At 34.1% G+C, this 20,057-nt stretch overlaps 2 protein-coding genes and 1 long non-coding RNA gene across 7 annotated transcripts in view; 2 read left to right on the forward strand and 1 right to left on the reverse strand.

Moving 5' to 3' along the window:
• Positions 1-2,281, forward strand: part of LOC108996568 (187-kDa microtubule-associated protein AIR9-like) — a 37,590-nt gene extending 35,309 nt beyond the window's left edge. For all 5 annotated transcript variants that reach the window (XM_035688319.1, XM_018972535.2, XM_018972532.2 and 2 more), the window contains 4 exons: positions 310-368; positions 1,264-1,296; positions 1,439-1,570; positions 1,843-2,281. In XM_035688319.1, coding sequence (XP_035544212.1) covers positions 310-368; positions 1,264-1,296; positions 1,439-1,570; positions 1,843-2,019 — 401 coding nt within the window. In that variant the 3' untranslated portion in view covers positions 2,020-2,281. The remainder of the gene's footprint in view (positions 1-309; positions 369-1,263; positions 1,297-1,438; positions 1,571-1,842) is intronic.
• An 851-nt stretch (positions 2,282-3,132) lies between these two features.
• LOC108996492 (cationic amino acid transporter 1-like) lies at positions 3,133-5,285 on the reverse strand. Its single transcript, XM_018972423.2, has one exon. The coding sequence runs from the start codon at positions 5,164-5,166 to the stop codon at positions 3,379-3,381; it is 1,788 nt and encodes a 595-aa protein (XP_018827968.1). The 5' UTR covers positions 5,167-5,285; the 3' UTR covers positions 3,133-3,378.
• An 8,751-nt stretch (positions 5,286-14,036) lies between these two features.
• Positions 14,037-15,950, forward strand: LOC108996496. Its single transcript, XR_004801118.1, has 4 exons — positions 14,037-14,097; positions 14,186-14,263; positions 15,464-15,593; positions 15,917-15,950. It is a non-coding gene; the product is annotated as an uncharacterized LOC108996496 (long non-coding RNA).
• Positions 15,951-20,057: the final 4,107 nt, after the last annotated feature.

The following is a 20,057-nucleotide window of genomic DNA, read 5'->3' on the forward strand; positions in this document are numbered from 1 at the left end:
TTCTGAAGAGATTCCCTTGTGGATCTAGCTCTTCTCTTAACTTTATCATGTATAGCAAACATTACAAGTACTTTTGGTTCCCTTTATACCTACAATGCCCTCTCTTTTTCTTGGTATTTCTTCCTTTACTTCAACAAAAGATATTATTCCTTTGTTCTTTTTCTTTTCTATTGCTGTCTCACTTTTGGAGAGGTGGATATCTTCTGCCAAGATTGATCTATGAATCCTCATGGAAAGATTTCTTTAGGTTCAGAAATCCTATCCTCCTGCTATCTTGTTTTCATTTTGTATTTATTGATTTGCTTGCAGAGCCTGATGTTTTTAAAGAAGTGAAGCAGAAGCTTGATCTTGGATCTGTGAAGTTTGAGGTGGGACCTCTTTGAACTGTTTTGTTGGTTTGATTTCCTTTCAACTTAGTTGTATATACTGGAAGTATTTGTTGCAGTTGAGAAATCTGTGAAGCTTGAGGTGTGGCTATATTTCTACTCTTATGTTGGTTTTGATTTTCCTTGGAGCAAAAATGAAACAGCTTGTAATTGTTCTTATTTGTTTAATTCCTATCTATCCTGTTTGTTTTTCTTGTTTAGGCTCTTATGTTTAAGTTATGTTCGCATTTTAACAGTGAGTGACTGAAATGCATGAAGGTTTTGAGGCCCTCAAAAACATAGTTCTTGGGCTTTTTAATTTTGTCAGTAGTTCAAACCAACATTACCAAGCCTTATGTCTACTGCCTGGGTAAACTCTTGGTTTTGAAAGCAGTAGTTCCTATAGAAGGAGATTTCCAGCACTGTATGCTCGTAGCACCATTTGTCTAGGAGCGACTAATCTAAATGTAAAGCTGATAGTAGACACAACCACATGTAAGTTTTTGCGATGGTCCTTTTCCAACAGGCTGATGATACCAGAATACATGGCTCAGAGTAAGACCGATATATATTGAAGCACATTTGCACCACTTAACCAATCAAGTTCTTCTAAACCCTTTTTTAAGGGGATTGTAATCCCATTTATCATTTAAGTACTTTTATGTTGATCTGTTCAAAAAAAATCTTTGGTTTTTTTCATATCCAATGAAACTACGCTATTCATGTTGAAAACCATCTGTCCATTTTGAATATTTCAATGTCCAAGAAAGTGAACTACCACTCACAAGCATCAAATTTTGTTTAAATTAAATGTAGTTTTCAATTTTGCTTTCAGTCAATTTTGGCTTTATAAATTTTTTGTGTTCCATATCCCACTGTTAATTTCCTTCTGAAACAGGCATTGTGTGACAGGGATCGATCTTCCAAAAAGGTTACTTTCTATATTCTCCTTGTACATTTCTTCTCTGTTTGTGTAATATGCCCAGAAGATACAATCGTTTAATTATCAAAAAAATATATGCCTAGAAGATTGACATGGGAAACCAAATAAAATTTTCTGTTTTATTTTGCAGGTTGCTTCAGTAGGGAGTCTTGAGAGAAGAATCCTAGAAGTTAATAGAAAACGAGTCAAGGTCGTAAAGCCAGGGTCTAAAACTTCTTTTCCAACTACTGAAATTCGTGGAAGTTATGCACCTCCTTTTCATGTAAGTTTGTATCTTAACTCTAGATCCTCATCCAGTGTATATCTTCAATTTGCAAAGATATTACTTATGATTCTGTTATCTTTATTAAGAATTTAGAGATGGTAGAGTGGCAGAAAATGATATGTATGGCTAATCTTTTGTAAGTTGCAAAAAGGATTCATAAAGTTTAGCTGTAGACATTTAACACTTTTGTATTGCATGTTTATGTCTGCATTTTATATTTGGATAATTAATCTCAAGACTCTGGAAATCTAAGGTTAATGGTGTATCAGGTGGAGCTTTTCCGAAATGACCAACATCGACTTCGAATTGTAGTGGACAGTGATAATGAAGTAGACTTGTTGGTGCAGTCCCGGCATCTCCGTGATATTGTAGTGCTTGTGATCAGAGGCTTTGCCCAGCGATTCAATAGTACATCTCTCAATTCTCTCCTCAAAATAGAAACATAAGTCTAGCCAAGAAGTGTAAAGTGAATTGATTCAAAAAATATATCTATGAACTATGAATCAGTTTTTAAGGCATGCATGTCATCGCCACTTTATTTTTTTCCGTTGTACCTTTAGCACATTACCAATGCTTGTTTTCATTGCAATATTTATTATTTTCCTTGCAAGAAATGTTGTGCAGTGATCAAAGGATACTAGAAGTTGCTGTCATAATCACTGTATATTACCGTATCAATGATATATTTTTAAGCTACTTGCACTGGATGTTCGACTTTTTTGTCTGTGTGTACGTGTGTTTATGTGCAGCACAGTTATTGCGTACTGCGATAACAATTCTAGTGAGTTTGGCTTAAACTTTTTCTCCACCAGGACCACCCTGACAGGTAGGTGGTTTGGTTTAAATCCCGGCTCCCAATCCATTGGATGGCAAAGACTAGTTGAAACGCATTAGTAATCCGCACCATCCCTTGCTTGGGATAGGTGAGATGCCATTGGCAAGTTATTGTCTTTCTTGCTTGTTCTTTTGTTGATCTTGAAGTAAATCTGAGCTTGTAAATGTCTTGTCCTTACTATTAGTAGCTTACAAGCATGGATTACAATTCAGGAAGTCCGGCATAGGTTAAAGGTGTCCAGGTTTTTCAGGTTTGTTGATGGTTTTGGGTGGTTCCTGAGCAATGCATGCCCACTTGTGGGAATGGGTTTCTCATGTTTTGGTTTCTACCGGTGTTTTGTTAAGCTTTTTCTGGAAACCTGTTCCGTAAATTCTAATGAATGATTTTAGGGTCTGGCATGCTTCAAATTCCTTATGAACTGAGTCGAATACCACTAGTAGTCTTGACTCTTAAATCTCTGAGGTCACTGGAGATACTACACTGTTGTATAGGAATACGATCACACGCAAGGGCAAACCAATTGAGAAAACCAGGTAGCGATTGCATAAACGCATTCGTTGTAGCGTGCCCTCCTACAATGGAAGCCTATGCAATCTCTGCCTAGTACTCTTAATTTGGTTTATCCTTGCACTCATTTTTTTTTTCTCTCTTATTACAATGTAGGATGGATTGGCACCAAGACAACACAGAAATAAAAAGTAAAAAATAAAGTGCAAGATGTAGAAACCAAAACAATAACTCTTAAATCTTAACCAACATAAAATATCAGGTTACAGGTTGAACCCATTACTTGTCTCCTGAATTGCCTTCTTACGAGAGCAGGAACTTCGAAATCTTCGAAACAACAAAAAAGAAGAAAAGAAGAAAGAAATCGTTTCTTACTCCTTAGCGTCCTATATGAGAAATTGAATAATAAAGTTCTAACCTTATCTACAGGAGATCACTTTTCATTGAATCAAGTTCTGTTTTGCTAACTGACAATCCCGGCCTCAATGTTCGTTCCTTGAGTTGCCTGAAGTTGCCTCTCAGTCTCCTTAGCAGCATCATAAGAAGCATGCAGTGCCACAAAAATGTAGTAGACGAGCAAAACCAATGTCCAGAGACTGAATCTCACAAATGACTGACGATCGATCGAACCCATGATGAAGACGTTGATTGCAATGCAAGCTGATGGCAACCAAGGAACTAACGGCACTCCCCACATTTTAGGTTTCCTTGCTTCCTTCACTGTCAACTTTAGTCCCAGTGTGGCTAAAAACCAAACCGGTACTGTCACTATGTATCCAACCCAACCGTTATTGCTAAGTGCCCAATATGCAGCTGAGCAAATAGACGACCCTATGATCAACGCCAAGAACACGGCAAGCTTCTTGCGGTCAGCGTCCGATGTCTCACCCGTGACATAATATCGTCTCACGATCAAAGCAACTGCAACAAGGGAAAAGATAAATAGTGTAGATATGGAGAGAAGGTTTGCTAACACATCCAGGCTTGTAAAGAATGCAACAATGGAGTTTGCAACAGTCATAATGATCGTGCCATTCATGGGTGTCCCGGTTTTCTCATTGATGACAGCAAGAACCGGGGGTGCCATGTGGGTACGTGCAATATGAGTGAAATATCGAGCTTGGCCAATGATGTTAGCAAGCAGAACTGTGGTCATGCCCTTTAATGCTCCAAATGCAACGATGTATTTCGCCCAATTCATCCCTACCGCTTGGAATGCGACGGTGAAGGGTGCATCAGCATCAACTTGTGTGTATGGCTGCATCAAGCTCACTGTTGCAGCTAGAATGCAATAAATTACAATGACGATCGACATGGAACCAATTAACCCAATTGGGATATCTCTACCCGGGTTCTTCACCTCTTCTCCCAAGGTCGCTACTCCATCGAATCCAAGGTAAGCAAAGAAGAGGAGTGCAGAAGCTTTCAAAACACCTTCGATACCAAAAGGCATAAAGGTTTCAAAATTGGCATGGTTAGCCTTTGTAAGGCCTGCGGCTACTATAAAAATCAAGATTATAATATGGAGGATGGTTGTAATGGAGTTGAATCTGGATGACCCCTTAATGCTTAGGCATGCACCAACACAAACTGCAATGGAGATAGCAATGGCAATTGGGTCTAAATGGTTGTAGCCTTCGGCAAGGGATGACACAGTTATTCGAAAATCATTCGGTTTGTGGTTGCAAAGGGTCGCAAAATAGGAAGTCCAGGATCGAGCCACACCAGCACCGCCTACTATATACTCGAAAAGAATGTTTCCAGCAGCAATATATGCCATGAAGTCACCCAGCTCTACTCTAAGATAAGCAAAGGACCCTCCTGCCACCGGGAGTTCAACTGCAAACTCAGTGTAGCACAGCACAGAGAGCAGTGCAGATATGCCTGAGATGATGTATGAAATCACGACTGCAGGGCCAGCATCGTTCCTGATAGCCTCACCAGTGAGGACGAAGATTCCAGCGCCCATGACGGCTCCGATACTAAACCAGATGAGATCCCACCAGTTTAGAACTTTCTTCATCTCGTGCTGGCTACGAGAACGCATCTCCTGTAGCTCCAGATGGTCTAGGGAGCGTGCCAGGAGTCGATCTTTGAGCCTGCTTTTTGTACTGCCTAATGCCTTCACATAGTTCCCCCAACTCTGGAACGACTCCTCTGGCAAGAGATCTTGTTTGCTCCACATACAGACTCTCTTCCTGATCCCATTGCCATGCTCGTCGTTACCACCATCTTCAGTGCCACTCACCATTGTTGCCCCGAAAAAGAATAATGAAAGGAATTAAGTTTTATTATGGAACTGCAACGTACGGATAATTCCTAATTTTATCATGGGAGCTCTGATTTACGTGAAACTAAAGACGTGCAGTTGCTTTTGAACTCTAACTCGAATGAAACAAAACTTCACATACAAGTTGCGGAACTGGCTCGGTTAGTTAATTAGTGCCAGATGGAACGCTTAGCATAAACTTCTGCGTTTGAAGCAGTGAAGGGAGTCTACACAAAGAAGAATTCTTGTAAAGATTGGGTCGCTAAATGCCACGTTATACGGGATCCCATGTTGATCCAGGGGATCAAAATTCATCAACTATATATATTGGACAAGTTTTCCCAACTCAAAAAAAAAAAAAAAACTAGGGTGTCCGCGTTGTACGGCCAATAAATACACTTTCTTATATATATATTTTTATTTTTTAACTATTTTTTAAACAACTTTAAACATTATTAAAAAAATTTAAAAAAAGAATAGTTCATTAATAATCACTTCCTTAATCATTAAACAAAACAAAAAAAAACAAAAAAACAAAAAACAAAAAACTCAATCAATCCATTTTGTCAATAAGATTTCTCAATCTAAATAGCATTTTTCTTTAAAAAACTAATACGTCATGTGAGAATCACAATGCATTTTTAATCAGAACTGTTCTATACATTAACTATTGTTTTATCCACACTCCACACTTTTCTTTTCTTTTTTTCAGCTTTATGTCAGACTCATCGCCATCACCTTCAACCTCTCTCCTCCCTCAATCTCCCTCTCCCTCTCCCTCCTCAAGCTCTCATCGGCCTCTCTCTCTCTCTCTCTCTCTCTCTCTCTCTCTCTCTCTCTCTCTCTCTCTCTCTCTCTCTCTCTCAAGCTCTCTTCAAGCTTTGTTTTATAATGTGTTAAAGGAAAGAGAAGAAAAAAAATAAAAAATAAAACCCCACACATCAAGTGTGAGGTGTGGGATCAACAATAGTTGCTGATCCATAGAGTTTTTCTTTTAATAAAGAGACAGGTGACAATTTTGAAATAAAAGCTTAACTTTCACTAAATGCTAGCATTTTAAACATTTAAGCTTACAAATAATTTGGAAATTCTAATTAGTGCGATCTTTTATTATTTATTATTTTTGTTGACGTCGTGTTTCGCGGTCTGGACAACTCAACGCTTTTGGGCTCCGACTTGGTTCTTGCAAAGATGAAGAATGGGGGGCTCGGGAGCCGTTATACCTCCGATGCTTAAGTCAGTCTTAGTGTAAGAGATGAAGAGAGAAATAATCAATCCAGGAGAGTGAGTGTTGAAATGCTTGAGAGTGTGAACCCTCTCCCTGGTCATGGGAGGGGGTATTTATACATGGCTGGCTGATCCTCATTGTGGGGTAGTTGTCGTGTCACTTCGTTTGGGGTCAGGTGTTCCTGCCACTCACCTGTCGTGCCGCAGATTAGTCAAACCTGATGGTGGCTACCTCTGACACCTAGGATTCATGTTGTGGCGTGCCAAGCCCTGGGACGCATTAAATGCGGCATGGTTCCCTTTCCTGGCGTGGCTTCCTCCATCATATTAATGCGGCGTGGCCTCAATCAGGCATACCCACCTCTCTGTCATGTCTGGGAGCCGAGGTTCAAGGTCAGGGGATGTCCCTGCCTGTCGACCAGCAAGGGTGTCAGACTGCTCTGCCTACCACCCTTCCGTCAGTGTATTACGCCCTAGTCATTCCTCTTCTTGGGCCTTCTAGGCTGGCTCAGCCTAGCCTAGGCCTTATCCTCATACTCGGGACTGGGCTCTTCTTCTGGTTTGGCCCGGAGGATAACTCCCCTTTCAATTTTATTTTATTTCATTTACCCTAAAATGTCCCTCAGTTCTTTGTCCAACTAACCATAAATATGTGACTGCTTGAGAAATTATTAAGAATTTAATTCTTTAATCTATTACATTCCTCTGTCTCTCTTTGTCAAACTCAAATTCAAACATATCAGGTTATACTGGTGGGTTTGAATAGAGAGTTCAGATGAGATGAGACGAGATATTTTGTTGAAAGTTGAATAAAATATTTTTAAATATAATTTTTTAGCATTATTTTTATTTTAAGATTTGAAAAAGTTGAATTGTTTATTATATTTTTGTATGTAAATTTGTGAAAGTTGTAATGATGAGATAGATGAAATGAAATGAGATGAGATAGGTTTGTGTATCCAAACCCACCTTCGAAAGGGAGGAAGTTCAAAAGAGAAATATGAACCATTATTTTACCTATCTATGTTTAATGTTAGTCAATGGACTTAGGCCACTATAATCTAGATCAAGATCAACAACTTGACAGTTAAAGCAAATTAAGATTAAAGAGGGCGCATGAACAAATAGAAGTGTAAATTTAAATCGAAAAATTGGCCCGGACCAGACTCGTTGGTCCGGTTTTGAACTGGTGTTCCTGCATTATGAAAACTGGCTGGACCCGGTCTGATTTTGGTTCCGTAGTTTCTGAGACCGAACCGGACCGAACCGGTTGAGAAATATATATATTAATTTTTATATATATAAGTTTTATATATAATATATAATTATATATGAAATTATATATATAATATATATAATTATATATCATATATGAAATAATTTCACACTATAATTTATAACATAAAATTTTAATCTAAAATATGAATATTTGTAATTTGTTTGATCATATGTTATTAATATAACAAATATATACTATAATATTAATTACATTTTATGCCCTAATAAATTCTCAACATATTTCTATAAATACATAATACATTAGTAATACAAATATTAATATACACTAGTAAATTAATTACATTTTGATTTGATTAATTAGTATACATTAGCATACTAATGTATATTTGTATATTAATTATATTTTATGTCCTAATACTAATAATAATAGTATTAGTAATCCACTTTAATTCTATATATATATAAAGAACTATATATAATATAAATCATTATAGTATTAGTATAACTATCATTAATATATATATATATATATATTAATACTAATACTAATACTATTATATAGTTATAATGATCACTGATTCACTATAACTATATATAGTATTAATATCCTTATATGTAGCAGTAAAACTATAATAGTATAATATATAATATTATTATATATGGATATATTATAAGAGTTATAACATAATATATGTATAATAGTATATTTAACTTAATATGTTAGTATTAATATTACTATTAGTATAGTATATAGTAACACTATAAGTCTGTATCCCTATAATATCACTAGTAGTATTAACATAAAGTATTAGTATCACTATATCACTATATCCCTATAATATATATATATATATATATATAAACACACACTATATGTAGTAATAATACTATGATATATATGTAGTATTTATACTAAGATATTTATATACATATAAATTATAACTAGTAGTGATGGATGAAACGTCCAAGGGACGTTTGCCCACTTAAGACAAAATATATATGGTCCTTATATATATATATGAAATATATATATATAGATCGAAATAAAAATAACATAATTGCATTATAAAAAAAATTATATTTTCTTACAAATTTATAAATCATATAACAATAAAAAGTTATAACCTAATTGGAAAAAAAATCAAATGTGAAAGAAAACAAATAATATATGCAAAAAAAGTTTGATATAAGCTTACAAAATGTAGTTTGATTTAAGTCTTAAACAATAACCAAAGACCATGCTACAATCGTAGTAATATATATATATGCAAAAGAAGCTTGAAATAAGCTTACAAAAAATTCCATAATCTTTTGAAAACCCTCATAATCTAAATTCTTTTCTTTTAGACCAAACAGAATGATAAATGTTATCTTTTATTTTTTTTGTAAGAATATATCATATAGCAATAATGATAACAAAAAGTCCCAGAATAATTAAAAAAAAAAAAAGCAACATTGCAAATAACCAATATAATAATAACGAGCAATGAAATGCAAAAAAAAAAAAAAATTCTCGTATCTCAGACATGACGCTGTCATCAGAGCTGACTGCAATAAGTGAAGTGCATCAAAACGCTAACTTAAACCAGCCTTAAAAAAAACGATTTGTAGGATTAAAACACCCACTTAAACTTATTGAAAAATAAAAAAATTATATCTCTGATCATGCATGCATCACCACATCATCACCAAAAAAAAAAAAAAAACAGTTTTAAAGCTTGAAACAAAGCCAAGTCGAATTATCTTTCACATTATAACAAACGAAAAAAATCCATATATTTTTTTCACAAACAAACAAATACTATCCATTAAATGGCAAAACATCACAGTCTTTAAAAGTAAGAACAAAAAATCATATCTTTCATCAAAACTTCTCCAAAAAAAATAAGTCCACAAACATGGGACGGTTGAACAAAAATCCACTTACCCCTTTTCACAAAAACGAAGCGCATGATCGACAACGGGAAAAGAAAAAAAAATAAAAAAAAATGGAGGTCTTAAAGCAACATAAAAAATGCCATCCAAAAAAAAAAAAACCACCACGAGAACCAAATATAATCAAATCTTAAAACACGGCAAATAGTATGCAAATCACAATAATGTTAAATAAATGCATTCTATAGTTACAAGGAATCATTCGCATCAAATGACTGTAAAACTCTACCCAAACCCCGATTGCCTTTTGCGGAAAGTACCACAAACTGCAATATGGCTATCCAGGTGAGGATTACCCTACCATATCGATGGGGTCCCATTAAAGCAAAATCTACGGCCTCTCTAAAAAGACAAACCCATCCCCATATAAACGGAAAAATACAACATTGCATTGTACTTGAAAAAATTAACTTTACACAACTCAAACTCCACAAAACAAATTTTAAAAAATTTGATCTATACCAACAAAATATACAAAAAATACATATAAAAAAATCACAGAATAAAAAAAACAACACTGCAACAAAGAATATACATATATATATAAAATATAAAATATTTAAAATGGTATAAAAATATTAAAGCTTTATGATTGGCTGACTTGATATCAAGCATGTACATCTTCATGCATCAATCATATGGGCATATTTAATTAAATATGACTATTATTAATTTAAATGAACCTTCACACCCGACATTATGATCAGCATGTATATATATATATATATATATATATATATATATATATATAAGAAAAGTATATATGGTCAAGGGAGTCCTAATAATAATAATTAATAATTAAAATTGTTGTTTTCTTTCCATTGTTTTATGAACCAAAAAGAATTATCATGACTGACTAAAAAATAACAAGAGATTTTATATAATCTACATCTTTTAAAATAATTTTGTACTTAGTGCTTGGTGGTTCAGGTTGTGATTGTGGATTTTCAACCCCACAACACATTTTCCGTCCAAGGAAAGTGTGTTGTGGGTGTAAGAGCTCTTCGGGAAGGGAAAAAGGCAGAGAGAGAGAGTTAAAACAGAAGAATAAAGGTAGAGAGAGTTAAAACCGAAGCATATATCTATGGAATGGAAAAGCAAAAAACTAAAGGACCCTCAAAAACTAAAATACCCCAAGTTAAACGGACACAAAAAGTTAAAATAGAATGGCAAAAAGGAGAAAACACACAAAAAACGGACTACAACATGGAGGACGACAAAAATTATTGTTCACAGCTATCCACACTTATTATATATAGTAAGTATATAAAAGTATACATATAGATAAATTAATAATCACATGTTACAACGAAATAGTTGAGAAAGTCAAACCTTAGAGCTTGAAACAAAACCATATATTTAACAACATAGCAAAAGAAAAGAACCCATGTATTTCTTCCACAAACAAACAAATGAAATATAAAATCTACGTAATAGATATACATAGATTTATTACATGTAATAAATATAAAATCCAACAAATCCATGTAAAATCACCAAACTAACAGCACAAAAAAAAAATGCACAATAGATTAATAAGAAGAAATCTTGATAGATAAAGAATGAAATATAAAATTATAATAACAAATCACTAAAGATTTATATAGAAATGAAAAAATCAACAAACATAATCCTCAAACTAAATAGCCCAAACCTAAAAAATCTTACATTCTAACATAATGAATCAAAATTTTAAAAATCAGCAACTCAAGAAATTTACATGTAGTGCAAAAAAAGTCAGAAAAACCACAACATGCAAGCATATAACATATAAAAGCAAAGCAAATAACCAAACATAAATTGACTTCCATCTAGCTACACAACCAAACAAAACCTCTGACGCATAACATGCAAATCTACATCGAAAACAAAATGAGAAAAAAGCCATAATAAAATGGAAAATACGAAAAAATAAACAGCAAACAACACAAAAAAAAACCTAACAAACCCACGAAAAAATATATTTTTTCACAAAAAATACAAAAACCCACAACATGCAAACCCACAACATGCAAATATGAAGAAAAAAGTTAATTTTTTTCGCAAAAAGTAAAAAATACAAAAAACCTACAACATCCAAACCCACAACATGCAAATGTGGAGAGAAAAGTTTATTTCTTTGCAAACGAACGGTACCCCAAAATGCAAACCCATGTAAAATCCCCAAATGAATGGCACCCAAAAAAAAAAAAAAACCCACCAAACCATTATAAAATCCCTAAACCAACAGTACCGAAAAGGGAAAAAAAATGCAAAAAACAAACCATAGAGAGAAGCCAGAGAAAAAACCATCAATGAAACGGAAAACATGAAAAAAAAAACAGCAAAAAACACAAAAAAAAGAAAAGAAAAAAAAAAGACACCTAACAAACCCACGAAAAAATATATTTTTTCACAAGAAACACAAAAATCCACAACATGCAAATTTGATGAAAAAGGTAATTTTTTCACAAAAAATTAAAAAAATACAAAAAACCCACAACATCCAAATGTGGAGAGAAAAATCTATTTTTTTGCAAACGAACGGTACCCCAACAAGCAAACCCATGTAAAATCCCTAAACCAACAGCACCAAAAAGGGAGAAAAAATGCAAAATACAAATCAGAGAGAGAAGCTAGAGAGAGAGCGTCGCTTTCGGAGATAAAAACCAGAGAGAGAAGCCGTGAGAAGACGGCGTAGAAGCAGAGAGAAAGAAGTCATGACAAGACGACGCATATGCAGAGAGAGAAGAGAGAACGTCACTTTCGGAGAAGAGAGAATATAGAGTGTTTGCAGATGTAGAGAGAGCGTTGCTTTCGGAGAAGATAGATGAGAGTTTTTCGAAAAGGGAAAAAGGCAAAGAGAGAGAGTTAAAATAGAAGAATAAAGGCAGAGAGAGAGAGTTAAAACTGAGGCATATATCTCGGGAATAGAAAATCAAAAGACTAAAATACCCCCAGTTAAACGGACACAAAACGCTAAAATAGAAGGACAAAAAGGAGAAAACACACAAAAAATAGACTGCAACATGGAGGACAACAAAAACCACTGTTCACGGCTATCCACACTTATTATATATAGTATAGATATGTATTATGTATGTATATATAATATATTTAGTAATATATACGTATAAAAAAAAGCCCAGTAGGTCGAAAGTCCAAAACCAACTAATGGGAGCCTAGACCAACGTCCAAAAGCCCAGCTGCCCAACCCCAAAACACTTGAAACGGCGTCGTTTTAGTTATTAAAAGAAACACATAACCCCCTTGGTGATTGAAACGGCATCGTTTTTAAGGTAAGAAACTACACTATTTCAATGTTTTTAGGGTCGTTTTAAAAAAAAAAAAATGTTTTTAGGGTCAAACATTGAGGAAAAAATCTATTCATCATCCCAATTTCCATCATCATCTTATGATGTGGCATTCACTACAAGAAAAATGACCTTTTGTGGCGATTTTTGTTTTGTTGCAAAAAAAAAGCACCGCAATAAGTAACTATTTGCGGCGAAAATAAAATCGTCGCAGCTTATTCACATCGACTTTGAATTCAAACTCAGTGGCGCAATCATTTTCTTTATTGCAGCGATTTTTTACTATATTGTGGCGAAAATAATGGCTGCAATAAGAAACAATGTGTTGCAACGGAGGAAAATCGTTGGAACACTTCTCTTGGGCGCCAAAATGCATTTTCTTTTATTTTTCCCCCCTGTTTTGTTCCCGAGTACAGGTCCCTTCTCCACTTCGACGTTCTTCCCATTTTCGCCTACCTGCAAATCCCCCCACCCCCACACGACTTCATCTCCATTTTCAACATCAGGGCACAAAGCTATGTAGTCCTCTTCATTTCCCTTCTGCGGAAGCTAGGATCCTCGTCATTTCCACCCTTCTCCACTTCGACGTACGTTCTTCCCCATTTTCGCCTACCTGCAAATCCACCCACCCCCACACGACTTCATCTCCATTTTTGACATCAGGGCACAAAGCTTCTACTCCTCCACTTAATTTTCCTTCCGCGAAAGCTAGGGTTGTCATTTCCTCTCCATACAAAATCGCATGCCTCCATCATTCGTCTCAGAGTGATTTGCTTTCACTATAGGTATCTCTGCAACTCATTTTCTGTTCTCTCCCCCTTCATCCGTGCTAGTTACTTCACAAAAATTGGCCTTTTTGTTTGTAGACTAATTTCTAGATGTTTGAATCTAAAAGCAGGTCCTTTCTTGTACAAGATTTTTTTGTATATTGGGATTTTGTATACATGTTGATGTGGGTATCAGATTAGGGCAAGATTTTGGCATTGGGTATCTGTTTAGAGAGAGAGGGAGGATAGAAGTGTAAGGAGGCAGCATGCTTTTCATTTATTTTAACTTTCTACGTATATTTAAAATATCTATGTGTATGTGTGCACTTGCATTTTTTAATTAATTCATAAATTAGTTCTATTCATTTCATGGATTATGTTTCGTTATGCAGGATGAGTTTGCTAGCTTGCTTGCTATTGTTCCAAAAGGTCCCATTGCCATCTTTGGTTTGGTAATTGTTGGGAATGGCATTGATACATTCTTTCTAAACCAAACATGTAATTTCCAGGACTGTACTCATATTATTCTAAATGTTTCAGGGTGGTGGAACTACTGCTCGGCTAATGCTTGACTTGTGGCCTTCATTGCAACTTGATGGCTGGGAGATTGATGGAATTGTAAGGAACCCCTAAGTATCTTTTCCAGTAGACTTATATATATATATATTATGAAAAATGATGATTTCCATCATGATCTGGTTTCTTCCTAATAAATTAACTTCATTTTGTATGAAGTCTGTATTTTGCTTTTCTATAGGTCTATTGTTGGTCTTGCAATGTGTCAGTTAAATGGTTACTGTCAGTAATATACTTTTAGATTTGAGACCCCCAAAGACCAGTGAACTTACTAATTAAAAAGTTACTTGAGGCTATATATATATAAATATATATACACATTTAGGACCAACTTCAAACTCAAAATGCTTTAAATTACTTTTCTCTTCAACTAATTTTCAAGAGGGAGCCTAGAGGAAACTCATTGCAATGTGCTAGTTATACCACCCAGAAACTCTGATAATTGGAAGGCATTGGATTGTTTTTCATGTAGTTTTTTCAATATCTTGATAAAGAGCACATATTTGCATACCACATACATCTATAAACTTCTACAAATTTTCAGTACCTTTGATCAATTGAAATGTTAAATAGGCAAGAAGACATTGAGACTAACAGGTCTTAGCACTGGGATTGAAAAATGTTTGATTGATTTTTCTTCTCTATACAGGACGTATTAGACTACCAAGTTATCTCTGCTGGGGTATTTCCTTAAAGAACAAGATATCATAAAACTTCCCTCAAGAATATGCACTGTTTCTGGTTCATGCACGCTGTAGAGGGCTGCATGTATATTATCTCTACTTTACCAAGTCTATTCCATCAACATCTAAGATATGCACATTATTTGGATTAATGGACCTATTTCAGGTAGCATGCATAATTTACAAGCCCATGGAATTTATTAATTATAGGATTTGAAAACCCACATGTGAGACAATGTTAGGATTTAACAGTAATTTTCATCCTTTTTTTAAGGTGCAAGTACAATGGTGGCTATTAAATTGCAATTGTTATCTACAGTAGTCATAGGAAAAAGGAAGTTGCAATAATTTCTGATGGTTATAACGGTTGGTGTTGTATAGTGTTCTGTCAACGTAGAAGGAATGCCATCTTTATTACAATGGTCTCAAGTGTTTTAACTCTTAACCAAATCCAAATATATTCTTTCTCTAGTACCATATCTGTATCATTTAAATGCTTCAAGCTTTTTGTTCCCAAGGTGACTACATCCTTACATGATTTTTTTTTTTTTTTCATTAGTTGATCGATAAAGCAAGAGAATATCTTGGGCTGTCATATCTTGAGAAACATACTGTAGCTGGTGGCATCCTTAATGTTCATATCGGTGATGCCCTTTCACAATCAGTTAATGTGTCTGAAGGATATGCTGGTAAGATCCTTGTCCGCCTAGCTTTTTGTATTTCCTAGCTCACCTCCTGCTGTTTCATTTTAACACTGTTGGATGGGTTGTACGCCTTCTTGGTAGTGTCTCTTGACCTCTTTACTTGTCTCATAGAAAGGAAAAAATAATGGTGAAGGAGGATTAAAAAAAAAAAAAAAATGGTGAAGGAGGATTTTCTTTTGCAATCCATATATAATTTTCAAGTCTTTTTATTCCACTTCCATCTCAAGAAAAGTCTATATTTTACTTATTTCGTCCATGAGGAAGGTTTTTGTTTTGGTTTCACTAATATGTGCTTGCAACAATGTCAGGCATTGTAATTGACTTGTTTTCTGAAGGAAAAGTATTGCCACAGTTGCAAGAGGTACACATCTCATTTGTTACATAAAAATTGGGCCTGGGCTTTTGAAATAATGTTTTGGTCTCTGATGCTCAATGTTACCAGTTTTCAAACAAGGCATTTTGTTTATAAATATGTATTATGCGGTCAGCAGCTGAGTGAGAATCTTGTTTCAATTGGTGCAAAGTCTAACTAAAATAAATAAATACAGAACAAATTATATAATACTATTTTGGCGGAACAATTTTGATGATTTCAATTCAAAAACTAGTTATTATTTTTTTCACTTTTTCATATTCTTAAGTTGTTTCATCAATAATGTTAACAAAAACATCTTTTTTAACATATGTAATCAAATCGTTTGGTTACGCAACTGATTCTTTACAATGCTATCAAAATTATCTCTCCCAATGCATGTAATCTCTCTCTCATGTTTTTCTTTCTTTAATGAACCCACGCGAGTTGTGACATTAATGAAGTATCTGTTGTGACAGATGGAGTGCCTCGTCATGAGACTTCTTCAATTGATGGCCACTGGGTGCAAAATTCTACTATCCAGGCACTACTGAAAGCATTTCCGGAACAAGTAGGGATTCTTCCATTGAAAATATTATGTTCATTTCATTACTCATGTTTCTGCATCTACTCTGCATACTATTTTTTTGTTACTTATATAAAAAAGAATGTTTCTGCATCTACTCTGCATACTATTTTCCAGGAGGTTTCATTGATCCCCTGCCTTATGTACAATGTTTTCAAATTGTCCCTATTCTGCTTGCTTCATCCCTACAAAAGAGACTTCAAGAAATTGCAATCCCAAACAGCCTAATAATGGAGACTTTTTAATTAAAAATTCCAAAACGTCCTTAAAGTAGTAAAGATTAATTTCAAAATAATAATGATAATAATAATAATAGCACAAGAGATTGAAATCCCTTATTGGAGATGTACAAGTTAGTTGCATGTGTATTTCTGTTTTTTTAAAGTTGAGATGTACTATGGTTCTCATTTTTATGCCCCCCTTCCCCTCTCCATACATAATTTGATTTTTCTTGTTATTAATATCCAGTGTAGCCTTTATGTCAACAGAAAGCTCATGGTTTTGAAATTTGACCATTACGGTTGAGCTGGAAAAGAATGCCTAAAAGGGATGGTGAAAATTATCTTGCACTAATGCATTGGGTAATTAATGTAGATTACAGAGTTAATCCAAAAACCATAGCACTTATAATATGAAAACTGGAGTAGGAGTTCTTGGATCAGTACAATTTATCACTAGCTAATCCAAAACCGTGGCATCTAATAAATCAGTCATTTCTATCTTTAAAAAGTTCTAGATAAAGTCACTTTTTATGGAGTTAAGTGCAGTGGATTAGACCATGAACATTATAGGTGATTGCAATTGCAAAAATAATGGACAAACCACTAATTATATGTCATCTTTTGTTTTCCTTAGTTTTGAACAATAGAATGGATATATGTTTGATAAAAAAAGATGAAGTACAACTTGGGTATAGTTTATCAGGATTAATTTTCTGGAATTTTTTTTCTTTTTTTTTTTTAAATTTTTTGAAACATCTTTTCCGGCGACTAAAATTCGCCGGAAATAATTTTAAACATATTTGCGGCGATTATATATCGCCGGAAATACAGGTATTGCGGCGAATAGTATTCACTGCAAAAAGGATTTCGCAGCGATTTAACTAAACCGTTGGAATAGATCTCACATTAGCAGCGATTTTTACATCGCTGGTATTGATCTATACCGGCGCACTATTATCGTCGCAATTGTTATTTCGAAGCCATTTAGTCAATTGCGGCGATTATAAAAAATTGTTGGGAAAGTATATTGCCGGCGATTTTTCTTCTTTTAACGACAATATTAAATCGCTGCAATTAATCTTTCCCAACGATTCACAACTGAATCGGATCTTGCAATTGCGGCGATCAAATGTACTTTTTGCAGCGAATAAAAATCGCTGGGAAATAAAATCTTGCCAACGATTTTTGGCTTCCGTTGGAGTAGATCAAAAGTGGGGCTTTAATACCGGCGAACTTCCAGCGATTTATAAATCGCTGGGATAGGTGATAGGCGGCGATTTTGTTGGTTTTGCCAGAGAAAGTGAATCGCTGGTAAAGATGATTCCCCTTGTAGTGATTAGATGATAGGTTTACAAGTGAAATGTAATAAATAATTTACAATCACCTAATGCCACATCATAGGATGATGTAAGGATGATGGAAGTTGGGATGATGAATAGCGGTACGTAATCGGTTTTGAAAAATACAAAATTGATACCGGTTCAGTTCAAAATTTTGTCCAAAATCAAACCGGTGACACTCCTAAGAACGACATCTTCAGATCTAGATGGTGGGCTTGGCAGTAATCTTAATTATCTCAGTTTTTTGCACAAAAGAGATGTTCACCAACACCACTAAGAGGGGAACCCGTTTTAGAACCTCACACGACCACAATTTCAAGAAGAAACTATGTACAACGTTGTTTGAAGTAACATCAATGACTTCAAAAATGACATGAGTAATAAGGCGGTTCTAATGATGAATGAAATTAGTCAAAATTTATTTGTATAATAATTAGATAATAATAAAATATTAAAAAAGTAATATTAAAATAGATAAATACTGAGGTGGCACGATATTTGACAAAAACAATATGCTTTGGAATTTTTACATTGTAATGATAATTCTAGTTCCGCCTTTAATTTTTTTTATTTTTTCAAACTACAATTCATTTTTTTATCCCTAATTCAAACTAGATTATTTATAATTTATATATATGTATGTATTTATATATAATTTATTCATATAGAGATTATTATTTTAGAATATAATTTATATATATAATTTATTCATATATCGACTATCTCGAAACGGTACATGAAACGGTACTAGTACCGAAATATTTCGTTCTAGTGCCTTGATAGGTACGTCGTCCGGTACAGTATTCAAAACAATGGTTTGGACACTTAGCCTTAATTTTTTTCACAACTCTTCTTAACTCATTTCATCTCATCATTACAACTTTTTTAAATTCTCATACAAAATAAAATAAACAATTCAACTTTTTCAAATTTTAAAATAAAAATAATATTAAAAAATATATTCTAATAATATTTTATTCAACTTTTAGTTTTAATCTCAACTCATCTCATCTTATCTGCGAAAACAAATGAGGCTATTGTAAATATGTGTGAATAGTGGTGAAATGGTTTGTAAATAGTAATAAAATAGTTTTATCATTTATGGGGCTGGTTTGGGGTTTTATTAAATAAGCTTAGTGGTATACCTGTTTGGATTGTTAATTATGTGGTAAACGTTTATTGTTTTAGGCTGTGATTTTGTTAGAGGTCGGACCCAAGGCATGTCTTATACACGGCAAAAGTCAGGTAAGTGGGGTTCCTATACTAGACTTTGTATAAAAAAAAATGAAACGAAATTGATTTTGAAAATATGCATGTTTGTTTTGAAAAGAAATAAAAAAATATCTCATATATGTGTTCTACATATGCATGAAATTTGTATAAAAGAATGTATTTTTTTTGTCATGACTGGTGTAGACATGAGTTAATTTTGTGCATTCTGTTTCTGAACTATGCAAAAAGAGCGAATATGAAATTTTTGAAAATTTATGCATGTGATGTGAGAATTTTTCGAATTGGTTTGAATATGTGAAATGATTTGAATCTGTTCAGTACTCTATTTTGATATGATGTGTCATCTGAAAACCTTGGCATAAATTTCTGATTCTGTGTCTGAATATGATCTGGTTCCGATGTTGCCTCTGTTCTGTCTCTGTTAAGGCCCTATCACGAGTATAATAGTTGTATACAGTCTCACCACGAGTATAATGGTGGTTTATAACCCTACCACAAGGGTTAAACATGATATACGACTTCGCCATGGGTATAATGGTGGTATACGGTCCAGCCACGGGTATAATGGTAGTTTATAACCCTACCACGGAGGTTAAATATGATATATGTCCCAATATGATAATCTGATATAATATGAAGATGATGTTTCAGATTTTGATATACCAAAAGATTTTTGAATAAAAAAGTTTTTCTATAAGTTTCGCTTTGACTTTTGAT

This window comes from Juglans regia, chromosome 3 (assembly GCF_001411555.2).
Source record: "Juglans regia cultivar Chandler chromosome 3, Walnut 2.0, whole genome shotgun sequence".
NCBI lineage: Eukaryota > Viridiplantae > Streptophyta > Magnoliopsida > Fagales > Juglandaceae > Juglans > Juglans regia.